Source organism: Brachyhypopomus gauderio, chromosome 16 (assembly GCF_052324685.1).
Source record: "Brachyhypopomus gauderio isolate BG-103 chromosome 16, BGAUD_0.2, whole genome shotgun sequence".
Lineage (NCBI taxonomy): Eukaryota > Metazoa > Chordata > Actinopteri > Gymnotiformes > Hypopomidae > Brachyhypopomus > Brachyhypopomus gauderio.
The window spans coordinates 368,043-388,323 of NC_135226.1; the positions used below are offsets into that span (position 1 = coordinate 368,043).

At 47.0% G+C, this 20,281-nt stretch overlaps 1 protein-coding gene across 1 annotated transcript in view; it reads right to left on the minus strand.

Annotated features, from left to right (window-relative positions):
- Nucleotides 1-20,281, minus strand: part of efna2a (ephrin-A2a) — a 64,336-nt gene that overhangs the window by 2,961 nt on the left and 41,094 nt on the right. Inside the window, exons 2-3 of the mRNA XM_076975706.1 lie at nucleotides 5,065-5,357; nucleotides 543-608 (exon numbers count right to left, since the gene is read on the minus strand). Of these exons, the coding sequence (XP_076831821.1) occupies nucleotides 543-608; nucleotides 5,065-5,357 (359 nt within the window). The remainder of the gene's footprint in view (nucleotides 1-542; nucleotides 609-5,064; nucleotides 5,358-20,281) is intronic.

Sequence of the window (20,281 nt, forward strand, 5' to 3'; positions counted from 1 at the left end):
TCTGTGAGATGTGTGCTGAAGCGTTTAAAAGGCCATCATGAGGGATTTTTCTCTTTGTGTGTTGTGTGTGTGTGTGTGTGTGTGTGTGTGTATTGGGGGGGGGGGGGGGGGTTGTTCCATTTCATTGACCAGGCACTGGCAGACACATCATTAGACACTCAAGGCAGCTGCGGAGAGGTGGAAATGTGTAGGTGTTTAAGAACTGAACTGAACCCCCAGTGGCCACAAGTTAACAAAGTGTTTTCAGGCAAAATAAATCCTTAATGAGAAATCACTCATCATGTCTTGGATGCTTTGTGAATACATTTGAGGTGCATGTGTGGTGAGCATAGATATTTATATAGATATCTTATTTAGATAAGTATTTCCTATATACATACAAATACATGCAACATATGATAAACATGCAGGATATTAGAGCTGTTCATGTGTCAGCCTGCTGTATCTATTAGCAGGTCAGAATATACACATACTGTTTTAGGATTATTTAAATGTTTATTCATGGTGAGCGAGTCAGTCAAGGAGCTGAAACAGTAACTTACTTGTTGGCTTGACGTAAACCTTTAGTTTCAAACACGGTTTTCCGGCATGGTTGGGATGTGGAGAGGCTGAGAGGAGAGAGGGGAAAACAATCAAAAATTAGAACTAGAAAAGTTAGAAGTAATGACTTTTAATGAATCTATATCCTGACTCCAGAGTGGGTGCTCAGAGTTTCTTAAGACTGAGAGTCTGTTTGACCTCCTGACGTCCAAATCAAGAAGGAAGTGTGATATTTGCTCTTTCAGGAGGAAATTGCTCTGACCTTCTCTGACTCGTTTACAATGGCCTGTCACGCACGGTGTTCCCATAGCAAATTACTCCCCAGAGCAGCCGCTGACCCGAGAGCCCGGAGCAGATTGCCCCTGTTGAGTGGACCAGGTCTTGCCCATTATGTGCCAACAGTCCAGTTGAGTATCAACAGGGCTCATATGCTCCCACGCAACAGACATAACAGTTCACTCCACGACTTTGCCGCCTTGCAGTTTTAAGTGTTGCCAGGCAGGTGCTGTGAGATGGATTTGGCAAAGCTGACAAACAGAGGAATGAATATTTATATGCCCGCTGTCAGGCTATGGCAGTAAAACTCACAGCCGGTGCATCCTTGTGTTTCTCATGCTCAGATTGGCTCCCTTGCCAAAACCATTTCTGCTCAGGCCATGTACCCACACCCCCCACCCCCGACCCCCCAAAACAAAAACAATCACCCCCTCCCCCCGGGGTCATTGTGCATTCCTGCCGTGCATCACCACAGCAGGTCCTAGTTCATTGAAGATCACCCAACCTCGACCGACGGCAGCTGTGTGGGAGACGCCTGTCAAGATGTCATCGCGGCCAATCAATACTGGCGGAGAGACGTGGAGATGGGGGTAAAGTCTACTCGCCACTGATGGACGTGCTCTTTTATCAGCACACAATCGAAGGGCGGGTCCATCTTCCACCCTGATAACCTCTCCAATGCATCGCTACTCAACCCGCCCAACACCGATCCCCCGGGGACTGTAGCAGTGCGGCTGGTGTCCTAACGTGCTGTGTAGGACCTCCGCTGCTGATGAATGGAGGTCTGTGGGGAGGGAGCTGAGGGGCTGAATCTACAGCCTTCACAACGTCAGGCCCGGCAAGGACCTGACGCCAGGCATTAAAAAACAGTTTGCTGGGAACAGAGTGCAGGCGGCTGCTGAAGGCTATCTCTGAACTTTTTGTCCGCTCTGTTGTCGTTGTCTTTGTCTCTTGCTTTTGAAAGGAGACGAGACTGTGAGACTTGGATGATAAGCAGCACAACACAGTACCGGTCTAATGGGGGGGGGGGGGGGGGGGGTCACCTCTCAACTGCAAACTGGCTTTTAGAGTCTGAGCTGTCACTCAAGTGGAGACCCGACACTGAGAGCCTGTAGGATATGCGTCCGCGTGTCTGGGAAAAGCTTGTCCCACGGCTTTGAAAATGTAGAGGTGGGATTGTGGATACAGTGACTTCAGAGCTACTGCCCTCCATACTGTACCCAGAACTCAGGGATGGTGACTACCCCCCTCTGCACCTCCCGTGTCATGAATCATAATTGTCGTCTAAAGTGGGGGTTTGCTTGACATTCTGTATTATGTCTGAGTACCACGCAGTCCTGTCCTGAGAAGCTCAGAGCAAATATTTCAGTTATATGTCTCCTTCTGTTGTACATGTGTGGAGGAGTTGAAGAGTCTTTAGATAGGACATTAACCCCAGTCATTAACAGACAACAGAATGTCACAGCTGAAATGACTTCGAGGTTAATGGAGATATGATTGCTGAAACTGTTTGTACCACTCTGTAATAAAGCTATAAAGCTCTGAACCTTATTACGACCTGACAACCTGTCTGTGTTTCTGTCTTGCTCTAAGACTGTTTCTCATTCCAGTAGTTAATTCCTCCCTTCTTGCATCAGGCTGTGACCTTGCTGTGCTATTTGTGTTGCTTGACTGAAACTGCAGTCTGAATATACATTCGACGTCTGATTATTGCAGTAGAGTACTGGACATGGATAAAAGAAAACCCCAAAATGCTAACAGGACTAGAATCAAGTGTAAACTTATAATCCACATGAACTTACTGGCCAGTCATTATGAGAGAAGTGATCTCCATTCATTATGAGTGATCTCCAGTCATTGTTAGAGAAGTGATCCATATTCAGTATGAGTATTCTATTCATTATTATGAGTTAGGAGTTTTGTTTTAAAACCAGGTGAATGTGTTTTGTGCTCCAATAGACCCAATTCAAACCACTCAGTAACTGGCGGCCCATTTCACGCACTGAGGCAGGTGTGTTAGGGCACTGAGAACATGAAGATGTGGTGTGTGAGATCCCCAGGGAGAGTACTGGGAACAGTTGCTGCGAGTTTTATTTACACAGCCTGACAGCCTTCATTTTATTTACAGAGCCTGACAGAACGTTGAGCTTGACAAACGTCTGTCAAAGGAGTCCAGGACTGCTACTGTCCCGTGTGGCTCACACCTAAAATCACTACTGTTCTCTCCAGGATTTCTGCCATATTGAAAACGAATCCAAACCCAAGTCCAAAATGACCGTGGTACGGACGACGTTAAAGTACCAGCCACTTCATTGTAAATGGCTACAAAACACCTGCAAAGCAATGAATCTCATAGATGAACTGTGCATTTTACAGAATATAATCTAATGTGCAGCGTGCAGGCTTGTTTTCATGCCCAGTTTGTCAGACACTCTATCGCACTTATTAATGCTCATATTCTGACCACAGGCTCCACAAGTGATGGGGAGATATAAGCACAGCAGCTCCATGCTGGAGTCACTGATGTACTGAAGTATCGCTGGACTTCTAGTGTGGTTCAGAGGCTGTTGGCCGGGGAGATGGGTGCCTGCAAAACTACACTCATCTGACACGCTGTCACTGACACTGCTCCTGTCGTCAGAAACTGACCATTAAGATGTACATCACAGCAGCTAACAGCACATGTGCAAGGTGTCTAATTAAGAAAAAATCTCAAATAAAGTGTTTGTGAGATATTTGTACATCTGTAAAGTAGTGTGAGCCCCCCCCCCCCCCCCCCCCATCCTTATTTATAGTCTTAACACAGAAGGTCAAATTACCTTTTCTACTTTAGTCATGAAAGTGATATTCCAGTTCAGTATCAAACTGACTACAAAATACAGCGTCTCCCATATAAATGTCCAACAGGGCCGTGTTCAAAAATACCTCCTGATATTCTGATTCCTACCAGCCTACATGAAATTTAACATCAAGCAAATCTGGATCACATCTTGCACTGAGAATACAGAGGCTCTCCGCTGCACTGCTGAGGACCGTTAAAGATTCTGCCGACTTCTCAGCCTCCTCCCCCCAGCCTCTCAGACTCCTCCCCCAGCCTCTCAGACTCCTCCCCCAGCCTTTCAGACTCCTCCTTCCAAGCCTCTCAGACTCCTCCCCAGCCTCTCAGACTCCTCCCCCAGCCTCTCAGACTCCTCCCCCAGCCTCTCCTTCGTTGATAGTCTCCCATTGCTTTATCCCATCATTCTGATGTTATCTACATTATTGATTTCTCTATATGAGTTATGGTATTGATTTCATCATAAGAATGTCCTCACTCACTACCTTTCTGTTTTTATGTTTTTTGAAGCTCCCCCCACCCCCCCTCTCTCTCTCTTATTTGCTAAGCTCTCACATCTGGCGTTAACATACATCCTGCATCCTGGTTGATCCGATTATAATTGGACAGCGCTAAGTACATGTGTGAATAGAGTCCAGCATGTCAGAGAAGCATTGTGATAAGATTACTCAAACATTTGGATATGATCTAGGATGCATCTAACCACATGATATCTGTAGTGTGAGAGCAGAAGAGAACCAATCATACTACACGATTCTCCACCAGGCTACTTTATCATGGCAATGCCTATGGTTAGAGTGTTAGCAAAAAAAGGCTTATCTCCATTTAGGCCAGGAACTCTACATGAGCAAGTATCTGCAGGACAGTTTTATCTGCAAACAAATGCAGAAGAAGACGATGTGAGATGTACGTGCAACATCTTCCCCCAGCAGACACGACGTCTGAAATCACAAGTGGTTACTGGAGATGCTTTCAAAATGGCAGTTGGAAACAGCCAAGCATTTTGGGTGTCCATTTGTGATTAGATGGCCCTACACAGAAGATAAAGGTGTGAACACTGATGCCTGCTCACAGTTCCCAGACCACAGCATCAGTGTTTTCTGAGCAGTTCAGGCTGACGTATTCACACCTGTGAGGATGTTGGTGGAGGTGATGTTGGTTAGGTGATGTTTGTTAGGTGATGTTTGCTGGCCTACAGGGCAGGAGTCTCAGTCAGGCTGCATAAAGAACTTCTGTAAGATTAAACGATCTGGGCCTTTTATTTTTTGACTCCCTGCCTTTTCCACAGATGCCCTACACAACCAGTAACACCCTGGTACTTTCATACACAGCAGTATGATTGCCAACTGCAACTCATCACATGTAAATTAGATAGAAATTATTTTGTCCATTGACAATAATTGAGCTCTTACAGATGTAGTAGTACTCGTGCCCAGGGCGGAACTCGAAGCCCAGCGAGAAGGGTGTGAAGAGTTGGAATTTCTCTGAGAAGCGGAGTGGCCCCTCCGGGCTCTGTGGGCGGTTGCATTCCCAGCGTTTAAAGCCCCTCATCCTGTGCTCGCACGCCATGTAGCCGTCGTGGTTGACCATGAAGAGGATGTAGCGCTCCATCCGTCCGTGGGGCTGTGCGCTCTCGTAGTACGGGCAGTAGACGTCCAGGTAGTCATTGATGCTGACCGCCACAGTGTATTCGCCATGCCAGAACCTGCCGTTGGGCACAGAGCGCACATCAGAACAGCACAGGCTATGGTCCAATAAGCAATCTATGAGACAAATTAAGCATGACTTCATAATGTCATGATAGACCTGTTACAGACAGTCATATAATGGACTGAAAAGTCAGCATTTTCATTTGATCTCCTGTCACATCGTATGGCTGTGATTCGCCACATTGTAAACACCAAAGGAGATGAGCAAGAAATGACTGGCAAGACAACAGAGTGATATGAAGAAAACAGGCCCAGTCCACAGTGCTCGCATGGTAATTATGCAGCCTGGCAAAGGGAAGCCGAGCCCTGCGACAATCGAACAGAGCTGTGGAAGAGCTTCAAGTGGGAGGCTGAAAGGAGGGGGAGGTTCAAGGCTGATTGGAGCTTTGTGCACATTTACAGCAGCAATGTGGGTGCAGTGCAGAATAGAGATAAAATGTCTATCAGCTCTTAATAAGTGACAAATAACCCTGAGTTAGAGGTAGGCGCTCCTCTCCCAAACCCAAATCTCTATCATTTTCTGATACACCATTTGCACAGTATAATATAAAACATGAAACGTGAAACATTTCCAGCAGCTCAAAACACGTGTTTCAGCTTCCAGATTCAGATTCAGAATCACCAATATGGTTTCAGAGGTATCAACCATCTGGACACATACAAAATATAGCAACAGAAAGATACATTGGGAAAGATACCATCAGTTCACATAGATGTTGTGCAGAGTGCTAGTTGGGTGAGCTCTGTGATGAGGTTTGATTTTGTTCCCTCTGAGCACATCTGTTCATTTGTAAAGGTGGAGTGATCTGTGTGCTGCCTGGCTGTGTTCAGGATGGGGGCTCCCACTATGACGAGAACACACTGATGGCTGTATGATTGATTTCTAGGGCTGATGATGTTGGAAGGTGCTTGTGGAAATCAATTACAATTTCCACATCGTTTAGGAGAATTGAGTCAGGTGGACTTTTAGCACTGCAGGTGATGAACTACCTCAGCTTACCTTCCCGTTGCTGTCTGAATTTTGATCATGGAGTTACATTACTGGTAATAATACTAGGTTGAGCTGGGAGTAATATTGGGGATACTGGGAGTAGAATATGAGGAAGACCCAGCACACTTGGGCTAGTAGATAAGCATTCTGACAGGTAAGAGTACATATTGTTTCCTCCTTGTCAAAAAATAGAAAATTTATCTACAGAGTTTGCGAGTTTCAGAGTTTGCCTTGCAATAGTTCAAAATCCACCGACTCGATTCTGCCATGGGCTCCAGTCTCTGATTACCTGTTAGCACAAGTCTGCAGTATCTGTGTGCGTTGGGGGGGAGGAGGGAGCAGCTGGCTGTGGTGTGGGGCAACAGTAGTCACACAGGTCGGCTATCTTTATCTTTTTTGGGAGCAGGACAATAACAGATGATTTGGCGCTATGGGGAGCAGAGGCTGAAAGGCGTGTGAAACACTGTGAAGGGGCCACACGGTGTCTTAGCTCAGGGCTCTGGCGTGTGGGGAGAATGAGTAAGGGCTAGCCTAGCCGTCGCTAATCTGTCTGGAGAGTAGCCCGCGGGGGGGGGGGGGGGGGGGGGGTGGGCTTTCATTCATTCTGGCTGATGAAAGATTAACAGTTAATGGGTGTTGGTGGGGGCAAAATAATTTCTTTATTTCATTTTTTAAATGTTTATATTTTTAATGCTTTGTCATTCAGCTGATGTTTCTGCATTGCTGGCTGGCTGGCACAGCGTAACATCTTGAGTTGGGTGAGGTTTCTGCCTTGTTCAAACACAGCGGCAGGGGTCATGACCTGGGACCAGTGATGGTGGGGGCATGTCGTTGAGAAGTGGGACATCACAGCTCAGAATCTCCACATTTGGAGTTTTCAGCTGCTGGATCACTGTAAGCAGGTTCTGCTGATATGTGGGTAATATCTGATCATGGGCAGCTGTGCCCTCTTTGGTGGGCATTTGCAGCTGGGTTTGAGTGGTTAAAAATCTACATTTACACTAACTGAATTGTCATGATCGTTTTCCATTAGTACATTTTAATCTGGTGCTATTTTCTGGCACAGATTCAAGTGATAAAGAGATAAGACTTTTTTCATACTTTGAAAAAAATCACATGATACATCACTGAATGCCAAAAAGGTCCTTAGTAAAATGAATTCCACATCACAATGATTGTGTGCTCACAATGCAGTAACCAGCCACATATTCAATCTGAGAGATCCTTTCTGGTCGCCACATAAATCACAATTTCATATTGTATTGTACATTTCATCCCAGCTTTGATGCACACGGGAGAAATCGGCTTCAAAGGCTTCTGAGCTTTGCATCCCATCTTCTCTCCATATCGTGAGTTTCATGAGAATTCTGCTGCATGAGGAATGAAGGGAGGAACAGAGGAAGGAGAAAAAGATGGAGGGGAGGAGGAGGAGAGGAGAGGAGAAGGTTGAGTGAATCAGTTTCAAAGTCGGCGTGACCTAGGATGTTCTGGGATGACAGAGACCCATATGTGCGTTCTGCTTTCTACTACATCAGGCATAAAGTGCCCAGAGTGGGGCAGTAAACTCACGACTGCTTCACCACACAGTGCATATTGGTGCCCTGTGGCTGGGTTTGAATCTCAGTTAAGTCATGTGCCACCCGTACTGGGATATAATGGTCCCGGAGAAACAGTACAAATGGCCTGTCATTCTGTCATGCCTGTCATGGTCAGTCATTCTGCCAGAGGTTATTTTCTCTGCTTCTGACCTCTGACCTCATTCTCTCTGCCCCCAACCGTAGCAGTCAACAATGCTTTCTGCCTTCACAGTGTGCAGCTCTTTGGAGACATAAATTAATTAAATTCAAAACCAAAATTTTTTTTTTTATTACAAAAAAGGAGACCAACAGAAACACAATCTCATGCCACGTCAATCTCTTGACACTATATATACTGTAAGAGCCCTCTGAGAGGGCCTCTAATAACCCGCCACATCTGCTTACACATCAAGGGAAACACACAGAAGTAAACCCGCTTCAGGGCAGGACAGTGACAGATACACCCGCTTCAGGGCAGGACAGTGACATATACACCTGCTTCAGGGCAGGACAGTGACAGATACACCCGCTTCAGTGCAGGACAGTGACAGATACACCCGCTTCAGGGCAGGACAGTGACAGATACACCCGTCTCAGTGCAGGACAGTGACAGATACACCCGCTTCAGTGCAGGACAGTGACAGATACACCCGCTTCAGGGCAGGACAGTCACAGATACACCCGCTTCAGGGCAGGACAGTCACAGATACACCTGCTTCAGTGCAGGACAGTCACAGATACACCCGCTTCAGTGCAGGACAGTCACAGATACACCCGCCTCAGTGCAGGACAGTCACAGATACACCCGCTTCAGTGCAGGACAGTCACAGATACACCCGCTTCAGTGCAGGACAGTCACAGATACACCCGCTTCAGTGCAGGACAGTCACAGATACACCCGCCTCAGTGCAGGACAGTCACAGATACACCCGCTTCAGTGCAGGACAGTCACAGATACACCCGCCTCAGTGCAGGACAGTCACAGATACACCCTCTTCAGTGCAGGACAGTCACAGATACACCCGCTTCAGTGCAGGACAGTGACAGATACACCCGCTTCAGTGCAGGACAGTCACAGATACACCCGCTTCAGGGCAGGACAGTCACAGATACACCCGCTTCAGTGCAGGACAGTCACAGATACACCCGCTTCAGTGCAGGACAGTCACAGATACACCCGCCTCAGTGCAGGACAGTCACAGATACACCCGCTTCAGTGCAGGACAGTCACAGATACACCCGCTTCAGTGCAGGACAGTCACAGATACACCCGCCTCAGTGCAGGACAGTCACAGATACACCCGCTTCAGTGCAGGACAGTCACAGATACACCCGCCTCAGTGCAGGACAGTCACAGATACACCCTCTTCAGTGCAGGACAGTCACAGATACACCCGCTTCAGTGCAGGACAGTCACAGATACACCCGCCTCAGTGCAGGACAGTCACAGATACACCCGCTTCAGTGCAGGACAGTCACAGATACACCTGCTTCAGTGCAGGACAGTCACAGATACACCTGCCTCAGTGCAGGACAGTCACAGATACACCTGCCTCAGTGCAGGACAGTCACAGATACACCCGCTTCAGTGCAGGACAGTCACAGATACACCCGCTTCAGTGCAGGACAGTCACAGATACACCCGCTTCAGTGCAGGACAGTCACAGATACACCCGCTTCAGTGCAGGACAGTCACAGATACACCCGCCTCAGTGCAGGACAGTCACAGATACACCCGCTTCAGTGCAGGACAGTCACAGATACACCTGCCTCAGTGCAGGACAGTCACAGATACACCCGCTTCAGTGCAGGACAGTCACAGATACACCCGCTTCAGTGCAGGACAGTCACAGATACACCCGCTTCAGTGCAGGACAGTCACAGATACACCCGCTTCAGTGCAGGACAGTCACAGATACACCCGCCTCAAGACAAACAAGACAAGACAAACTGGCATCGGGGAGAATTCCTTTCCTCGCCAGCCAGCAGCTGCCTGTGGGAAAGTTCTGGTCCTCCCAGTGTTAACGGTTCCTTCATTAGGACCTGATCACACGCGTGTGCGTGTGCGTGTGCGTGTGCGTGTGCGGACACCAGCTCACACCACTGTTGAAGGAACGCAATTATGCATGTATGCATAATTCAGAGGAACACAACCATAAACATACATGTGTGAGGACACCAGTGCACAAATCCCACACTTACACACATGAGCACACGCACTTACCTATGTACCACTCAAATGTGCAGATATTCGATTGTCTCCTGCTCTCTCTCTCTCTCACACACACAAACACACTCCTCTTGATGCCATAAAAGCAGAGTTTAATCACTTCCTCTCTGTGGAACGTCTCCTGTCGTGTCTTGGTGCAGCTCCCACAGGTCCTAAGCGTCGACACTTGTTGGACTTTAGTGGCTCCAGCGTGGTTCCGTTGTCTTGGATTCATTCATCATCAGGCACGTTTACATTACACAGACAAATGCACCTTATTTCCCTTTAAACACGCCACTGAGATTCAGCAGCCCAGTCATCTGTATAAACAACAACCAAGAATTCATCTTCTCTAAATTTGGATATATTGAGGGGTAGTATAAACCATGATGTGAATTCTTTTTTTCAAATTGCTTATGGATGAATTAAACAGTAGATCTGTTCCCAAACACCAGCAGCAATGTGTGTGTGTGTGTGTGTGTGTGTGTGTGTGTGTGTGTGTGTGTGTGTGTGTGTGTGTGTGTGTGTGTGTGTGTGTGTGTGTGTGTGTGTATCACACACAGGTCCCTAGTCTTCCTGGAACTCATTCCTCTTTAGTGTTTGAACTGGAGGATACTGTCCCCGTCTCCCCAGCCTATCAGGAGTGTGTTTATGGTGGGTGGTGAAATATGGATTTGAGGCAGACTTCCATAACCTTCATCAGTAACCACACTGATTTGTTACAGCTCTGAGCGCAGGATTGTGCAATCAACGCTTTTCTCACAAACAAGCCCAAATTGTATTGTTGTTCAGACAGACCTAACATCACAGGCAGCAGTGGAATCTTAAACAGAGAGAAACCCATGCACAGAAAGATCAAAGACCAGCGTCCCGTTCTGTCTCCGTCTGGCCCTCTTTCACTCTCATTTTCTCTCTCTATTGTTTTCTCTCCTCTGCCCTCTCTCTCTCTCTCTCTCTCTCTCTCTCAGCCCATCTAAAGGAGCGAGGTGCAGAATTGTAAACAAACACACTGGTTCCTCTCAGCTTGACTCCTCTTATTCACCTGCTGTCGTCTTCACATACGTCTCCCCTCCGTCTCCCCTCCGTCTCCCCTCCGTCTCCCCTCCGTCTCCCCTTTGTCTCCCCTCCGTCTCCCCTTTGTCTCCCCTCCGTCTCCCCTTTGTCTCCCTTTGTCTTCCCAGCTTTCATATTGAATATATCCGCACTCAGACATACGGACCTGTTTTTACTCTAAAGGCCACACACACACACACACACACACACACACACACACACACACTCATATACTAAAATATATGTAGAGCACAGAAGCAAAGACATTCCTTTATAAATGCGTTACTTTGTGAGTGCATTTTAAATGTTAGAAATGAGCTCTGAATACACTCCTGAATATACAGATACACAAGTAAATGTTGAAATGTGAAGTACAGTTATATGTATATGTACTGGTGAAGTATTTTACCACAGATTCAAAGGAACTTGTTATTTTGCTTATCTTAATACAGCAAGAACGTGTGCACAGCCTCACACCGGCATGTGAACGATGAACAACACGGATCACAACACGGATCACAACACCATTTTACCGTCCTCAGGACACACATCCTTCAGGGCAGAGAAATACATGAATTCTCAGACATGTGCTCATGGACCCCTGTACACACACACACACACACACACACACACACACACACACACACACACACACACACACACACACACACACACACACACCACACACACATACACACACTCACACACACACACACAAACTCACTCATATTCTCTCTCTCTCTCTCTCTCTCTCTCTCTCTCTCTCTCTCTCTCTCTCTCTCTCTCTCTCTCTCTCTCTCATGAACAGTATCTGGCACTAATCCCAGTGCATTACCTCCTCCCTTTACGAACTCTTATGCTACACGCTGCAGTAAAATGTAGATGGCGGCTTGTGAGCAGAAGAATCTGGAGAATCTCCAGCGATGCTCATTGTGTGCTTGCCACAAACCTTTAGCCACCGTGCCAGCCCTTCAACACACAGCGAGCTTTCAGACCATACGGAGGAGCGCCAGGCAGCCAAGATGTGGCGAACGCGAAGCTCCCGGGCAAAGCTCCTCCACCACAGATAAAAGAGAGGAGAAAAGGCACTTATCACATCAGCTATCAGCTGCCCACATCTGATGTGAGGGCTTGGGAACCAGCTATGGGGGAGGGGGTGTGCTGAAACTGCCAAAATCAGAGAGAGAGAGAGAGAGAGAGAGAGAGAGAGAGAGAGAGAGAGAGAGAGAGAGAGAGAGAAATGTGTATGAGATGGAGAGAGAGAGAGAGAGACAAAAGAAGCAGAGAAAGAATGAGAGAGAGAAAGAGAGAGGGGGAGAGAGAGAGAGAAAGGAGAGAGAGAGAGAGAGAAAGAGAGAGGGAGGGAGAGAGAGAGAGAGAGAGAGAGAGTCAACACTGGATGAGTTTTCTGAATGGTAGACACGCTAGAGCGGAGCTGCCAGCTCCAGTCACGTCACCTCTCTTGTTGTTTCCAGGGTCTTCTTGCTGGAACAGTAAATATAGGCCAAACATATAGAGAACCAGCCACGCAACAACAGAGTACAATTAAACGTCTGTACTGGATGTGGTAAAAAGAGACGTACTTCATTCAAAATCTTCCTGGAAATGAGCAGAATAATCCCAGGGAGCTGAGATTATCTAATCTATTATGTGGATTTGATGAGGGGCCAAAAGAGAAGAAACGCCTCAATCATTTCTGCTCTGGCAATAATGGGCAGAGTGATTAATCAGGAGGCACGGGCTGCTTCACAAGACTGCGGTGTGATGGATGACATTTGGGCCGTGAAGCAGCCCGCAGTTACAGCGGCAGAAGGATGCTGCCTGTTGGGCCCCTGGGAAGGTAGAGCCGGGCCGCTGTGATGGAGCCGGTCTCCCCGGGCCCAGCGAGGCTCGTTACCCAGCCTGGGACACAGCAGGGACCCGGCTGCTGCTCGCTGGGCAGAAATAGCCCGACTGGATGGCGGGCGCAGGCGTCCCATGTGACACAGCAGGACCTAACACAGCGCACCACACCGCCCACCATTTACTCACACCTGCAGATAAGGGGAAAATGACACGAGCGTGGGGGCGTTTCCACGGGCGCATCGGCCCCGCCCCCGAGCCCTGAACGATTTAAATATGAAATCATAAGGTTTTGTGTGTGGCATCGTAATCCAGGATATTCTGATGCTCTTCAGGTATCACGACCGGCACAAAACACATCAGGTGTTTCTGGCTGGAATTTAGGAGTGAAAGGGAGTGGCGTAGAAAGCATCGTACTGTTCAACCACAATGTGGGTTATAGCAAAGGATGGGGGGGGGGGGGGGGGGGGGGCAATTATTACCCTGTTTGTGATTAAATTACTTTGAGCAGTACATGACAACACTTGTAGTATTAGCAGCATTATTCCAGAGCTCAGGGCTGGACCTCAGGGATCTCCCACAGGGAGATATGAGCAGAAACAAGGTTAAATGTTCTGCTAAAGGGAAAAAAGCTCCAAAAATATTAAAGCTCCGTGTGATAAATCGAGGGCGGTCGAACTGCACAGCCATTAAACTGCGAGGCGGAGGTGTCCTCCTGTGCTGAGACCTTTTCATTTCAGCTCCAGGACTTATACAACTGTCCTCACCGGGAGAAATGGTGCTGGAGTTTCCTTCACACCACAGAACATCAGACTGTTGGAGACACTTAGCATTATTCACAGATGTCTGCAGTAATGTATGCTGCTAGTTTAAAAACATGGGGTGTCTCCTCCAGATTCTGCTACCCCCACGCCCCACTGTTGGGTAACTGAGGTGTGGTGGAGGTGAGGGTCCCACTGACAAAGCTAAATAGGGTGAAGCAGAAAAGCTTTAAAAAATCTATACATTTGGAAAGGGTGGATGGGAGTGACGGAGCTCATTCCAGCACCCGCCTCCACCCGCCTCCACCCGCCCGAGAGGGAGAAGCAGCAGTGTGTGTCTCTCTGCTCACCGAGATCTAATGGTGCAGGACAGCTGTCCGCCGGAGGGACTCGCCGCTTCTGCTGCGTGACGGGCCTGACGATGAGGCCTTCTGAGAAGTGGGCCCAGAACCGCTGCGCAGATTTCACGCCCGTGTCCCAAAATGGGCACCGGGCGCTTTCATTCCGCTACCAGGGCCAGGCAAGAGACAGAGAGATAGAGATGGAGGGAGGAGAGGAGGGAGGAGAGGAGGGGGAGAGACAGCGTCCCACCAACCAGGGACAAACATCCAATGAGGTCGGCCGTCCGCCCACAGTGCTGCCGGCTTGCTCGAGGCTTCCTGCACAGAGTGGGAGTCCGAGAAACCAAAATGGCAGAGGAAGACTACGGCAGCGGAGGGAGATAACGCTCAGAGCTCAGAGCACACCTGCACCGGCCCGCACAAGGCACCACTGCCATCTATTTATTTCATTTTTAAAAGTGGAAAAAATAAACAAAATTTACTTGAACCGATATTACGTTTTGCAGCAAAGTTCATATAAAAACAGAAACGTCGTCTCTGCTGCTGTCGAAAGGTGAATATAGGTACGTTGATAAATAAAACATCATTCTATAGACAGCACATCTGTCCTGAATGACAAATACATTTGAAGCTGTTTGAAGTGAAGGTCAGAGCAGGTGGATTGATCCTGTAATTGCACTGGTGACTTCCAAACATTAACATCTGTTGCATTTTTCAGAGAATGAATCAATCGCGGTGCCGTGAGGGAGGAGTCCCATCCTGTCAGACCTGATCCAGCCATCCTCCGTCTCGTGCTAAATTCACGGTGAAAAATGGTTTGGTCCTAACCTCACCCAAATACGTCTTCTCACCTGCCAGGACGAGACAGCCAATGACGTCTGCTGTAAATGTGAACGAGCTAAACTGCCCTCCGTGCCGCCACAAGACAGAACGCCCTCGACTCAGAGCAGATGACACTGCGGATGATACAAAAGGCCTAAAAGTTTGCTTGTTTCTTCGTTTTCTCTTCATTGCCTCTGCATTGACTCACCCTAATCAGGTGTTCTGGCGCTGCCTCATTGCTGGAATGCACGACTGGGCCGAGACAGAACGGTCAATTTAACAGGCCACACGCCGCTTCAACTGAACTACTGCCAAAAGTGACCAGAATGCTGAGCTGAAAAACTCCAACAGCCAACAGAAACCAAAATGCAATATTTTACATGTTGTATATATATTTTTTCCCAATTACACAATTTTTACCAAAAACACAATGGATTATTATCACTAAAATTGTTCTGTAAAAATGACAATTACAGAACAGACAGACAGACGTGATAGTTTTAGGCCGTAGCACACAGTGCTGTTCCTTCAAATGTCATGAAGTCTCACAGAAATAATTCTGCATTTATTCTCTTGGTGTAAATACAGATACATGAGGGACACCAATTATAGAGGAGAGAGTGGTTACCCTTGGGTTTAGTTCTGTGTGTGTGTGTGTGTGTGTGTGTGTGTGTGTGTAAGGCTCTGTAACCAGTTCATTCTGAAGTGGCTGTTTCTCTTATTTAAACGAGGCAGCTATTTTTCTCCTCTGCTGACCAAACCTTGACCCTCAGACAGCCTGTGGAAATAGGTACGTTCTCTGGGGACATGCAGCTCCAGCAGCCTCATTTTAAAGCAAATGAGCAAATCGCTACCTGCTGCAGATGTGCTGCTCCCTCCCTGTGTGCTGGAATCAGATCAGGAGTGAGTGAATCAGATCAGGGGTGTGTGAATCAGATCAGGGGTGTGTGAATCAGATCAGGGGTGTGTGAATCAGATCAGGGGTGTGTGAATCAGATCAGGGGTGAGTGAATCAGATCAGGGGTGAGTGAATCAGATCAGGAGTGTGTGAATCAGATCAGGGGTGAGTGAATCAGATCAGGGGTGAGTGAATCAGATCAGGAGTGAGTGAATCAGGTCAGGGGTGAGTGAATCAGATCAGGGGTGAGTGAATCAGATCAGGGGTGAGTGAATCAGATCAGGAGTGTGTGAATCAGATCAGGGGTGAGTGAATCAGGTCAGGGGTGAGTGAATCAGATCAGGGGTGAGTGAATCAGATCAGGGGTGAGTGAATCAGATCAGGAGTGAGTGAATCAGATCAGGGGTGAGTGAATCAGATCAGGGGTGAGTGAATCAGATCAGGAGTGAGTGAATCAGATCAGGGGTGAGTGAATCAGATCAGGGGTGAGTGAATCAGATCAGGGGTGAGTGAATCAGATCAGGGGTGTGTGAATCAGATCAGGGGTGAGTGAATCAGATCAGGGGTGAGTGAATCAGATCAGGGGTGAGTGAATCAGATCAGGGGTGAGTGAATCAGATCAGGAGTGTGTGAATCAGATCAGGGGTGAGTGAATCAGATCAGGGGTGAGTGAATCAGATCAGGAGTGAGTGAATCAGATCAGGGGTGAGTGAATCAGATCAGGGGTGAGTGAATCAGATCAGGGGTGAGTGAATCAGATCAGGGGTGTGTGAATCAGATCAGGGGTGTGTGTATCAGATCAGGGGTGTGTGAATCAGATCAGGGGTGTGTGTATCAGATCAGGGGTGTGTGCTAACAGCCTTGTGTCTGCTCCTGGTGGTTAGGAGCAGTGCTACTGCTAACTGGGTGGTGCGTGTTAATAGCGTGTTAATAGCGTGTTAATAGCTGGTTGTGGTCATGTTCCAACCCTGCGCTAGCTTCACTGATGCTGGCTCGATCTGCACCAGAGAAATTAAATGACCTTCTCTCTTCCGAGAGGAGAATTTTTATTCCAAATGCAGCCAAATAGCTTTTGTTGCGATGTCGGAATCCATATTACATACTTCATACGGACTCAAAAATAACTCTCCGTTAAAAAAAATAAATAAATAGATAAATAAATAAAAAAACTTTGCTGAGTAAAATTCTTTTGCCAAAAGCTTGACTGGTAAGAGCTGAGTTTCCAGCGGGTGCCTATAAGCGAGGCGAATATAAGGGGACATGGTGGGGTTTTTGCCCTGTCAATCATCTTTGTTCCACATTTGTGCATGACGGTGGTACCTGCTCTTCACACAACTCCACACAACTCCACACAATGCCACACAACTCCACACAACTCCACACTGCTGTTGCATCATATCCACACATCATTGCAGAAGTCAAGCTGCTAGAATCACAACAACTTATAATATGGATAAAGCTCAATATTGCAAATATGTTGCTAATACTTGGTTGGTGCTATGCTTGGCAATGCAGCTTTTTAAATCCATGATAGCTAGAAACTGACCTACTTTATTTTAACCAAAATGCTTTACATTTTATAAAATGTGAATTACAAAGTTTAAGGCCAGTTTCCTAGTATTTAGTTCACGACTAGGTTTAGAAAACAGCCTAGTGAGGATTTGTCACATTTACATATTGTGACTGCAATATCAGTAAGGTCAATACTGCATTAATGATTAACAAACATTACACTACGCATTACAAGCAACAAATGATAAAAATGATCAAATTGGGAGGAACATGCATTAATAGTATGAATATATCTGTCAGCTTCAAATTACAGCCTTTTAATATTTAAACTACTGTGTTTCTCTCAGTGAGCAGCTGTCCCAGTAGCTTGTTCAGACGCTACTGCTACTGAACGCAGACTGAGCTGCTGTCCCTGATGTCAAGGTCTGGAGACAGATTCACTGGACGGACCAATATGTGCCATGTGTAATATAAAGAGAACAAACAAACAAACATCCACCTTATCAAATGTTTATTCTTACGGGAAAGTAAAATGAAGAAAACTATAGATGTACCAAGACTGGTTTATATGGTAAATACAGTCTTCCGTCTCCCAGACATAGAGCTTACGATGAAGCGGCACTTTCTGACAAAAATCTGTGCAGAAGGAATGACATGATGGGTCTTAATTAAAGAATGTCTAGGGGCATCAGCTCAAAATGAAAGATGTGAATGTTTGATGTTTGCTCCTGGACCTCAGGGGAATAGCAGTCAAAGAGGTGACTACACTACAAACGCCATGGCATAAACTTTCATATTAACTTCAATCAAGGTCAGTGAGTCACAGGAGCGCTTCAGTAAAAAACGCTGAACAAATATTTATGATTTCATATTAGTTGTCATGCAGGCGGTGACTTCAGCACACTCCTGGAGAAAACACAGAGGGTGAAGCTGCACTCTGCAGAGAAGTTTGAGCAAAAAGTCTTTATCCAGACTATAAAGGTGATCTCATTGGAAGGAAATACAGAAAAGAGTTTTTGCATTCTTGCCCGTTTTATCCACAAAATAAGATGTTGGGCAGCAGGCTAAGCATTCAGACTAAATTATTCACTGACTCCAAACTGTTGCTTCTGGCCTTATGCATATTTAATAATTCTTTTTGAAGTTCATTAATTAGCATTGCTGGCTCTGCTGTTTTCCATATCCCACTTCCCTTCCTCCGATCCTGTGGCATCAGTTAATTAGAACCACAGAGGGGGAGATTCTGCCCATCCTGGTAGACCGTCTCAGACAGCGCTACAGCAGAACACCGCTCCGGGGTGATGATACTGTAAACACACCTGTGAGGACCAGGAAGCCAAATGTAAATTCCTGTGACAGATTGCAATGTAAGCATACTGCCCATAGAATTCAATAAAAACAAAGGAGCTGCTTTATGCTTAGAGCTATTTAAAACACTAATGCCAAAAGCGGAAGCAATCCCTAATTTGATTTTGGTATCTGAAACATGGTACGTGTTTCCTTTTATGAGTGCATTCCAAAAGGATTCTCATTCTCTATGAGTCTGATTGGCTAGACAAGGAAATTAAACCTGATTGGACCATTGTAGCCTGGTTTAGCGACAAAGTAAACAGTCCTTTAATAAACTGTCTGAAATATCAAGTTAACCTCTCTCATTATTCAACCTTCTTTATGCACCCCTGCAGCAAGTTGGATAAGAACTTGACTGAGGTCTCAGTAGCAGCAATAACAGAATGAAGCCCTTCAGCATTAGTTCAGCATATCTTGAAGACCAGCCTGAGATTGGACGAGAACCCTCCGCTTTGCTGTGGCTCCTGGGCCGTTTAGAACCTGCTCCACTAAGCCAGTACAACCCCTCAATTCACTTTATGCTGCAGGACTGGCGTAGACGTCCCAGAAATGATCTTGGCACATCACCATGATGTCACTCCATCAGCTTCCTGAAGCGTACGAGCATATTCTGGGCTCGGATGTATCTTCTCTTCTATTTACAGACAAAATCGTAATTACAGAGGACACCGATTACAAAGGATGGTCAGGTGACTATTAGGGAAGAGGAGGAGCAGACATATCTTTCACTTACTGGGGGGATGGATCTTTCATACCCGAGATCTCTGATCGACTGCTAATGAGCTTGCAGTGACAGAGAAGGAGAGAGAGGGCGCGCTGGCGTGGCCTATAAATACCACTGGTAAAAGCTCAGCTGTCATGTTGCATTGATCTGCCCACCCAGCTGCCACGCTGCTGTACCTGCGAGATCCTGGACGCAGCAGGAGACCCGACCACAGCGCGGGCGGGAAAGACGGCGTGAGAAATCAGGAAGGCTCAGCCCACCCGAAAAACCGCTCTCGCAATTCTGCAGGCCATCTACGGATGATTACAACGTCTTAAATAAAACGGCAGGAAAAGCACATTAAGTAACCGTGCTGCCGTCACATGGGAGCGGGGTCTTAATTTCAGTATTTTCAAAAGGGTTCGTTTGAAATGTCACTCAGTGAGGCGGATGGTGCTGGATAGAGCACGCCGTGGATTTTAAAAGAGCAACAACATCTGAGTGACGGGAAAGACATGAAAACAACTGTGTGAAGGGAGACGACGAACCCTGCAGGTGCCGAGCAAACCCACAGAGGCCAGCGTCCTCGAGCAGGCGGTCGGGATCACACGTTAGTGCTCCGGACACGACCCCAGCAAATGGTGCTAATGATATCTTTCCAGCGACTACACTGAGATCAATGCCCCCCCAAGCAGGTGGCCATGGAGAAGGAAAAGAGTCACTTTAACAGATGGCTTGCAGTTTGTCACATCGATTGACTCCAATATCACTGGCACTGGGCTGGCAGTGAACTTTGAGCTGTGGCCAGCTACTTACTGGGGTTGAAGATTGGTATTACTCTCACATCCACTTATTTTCATC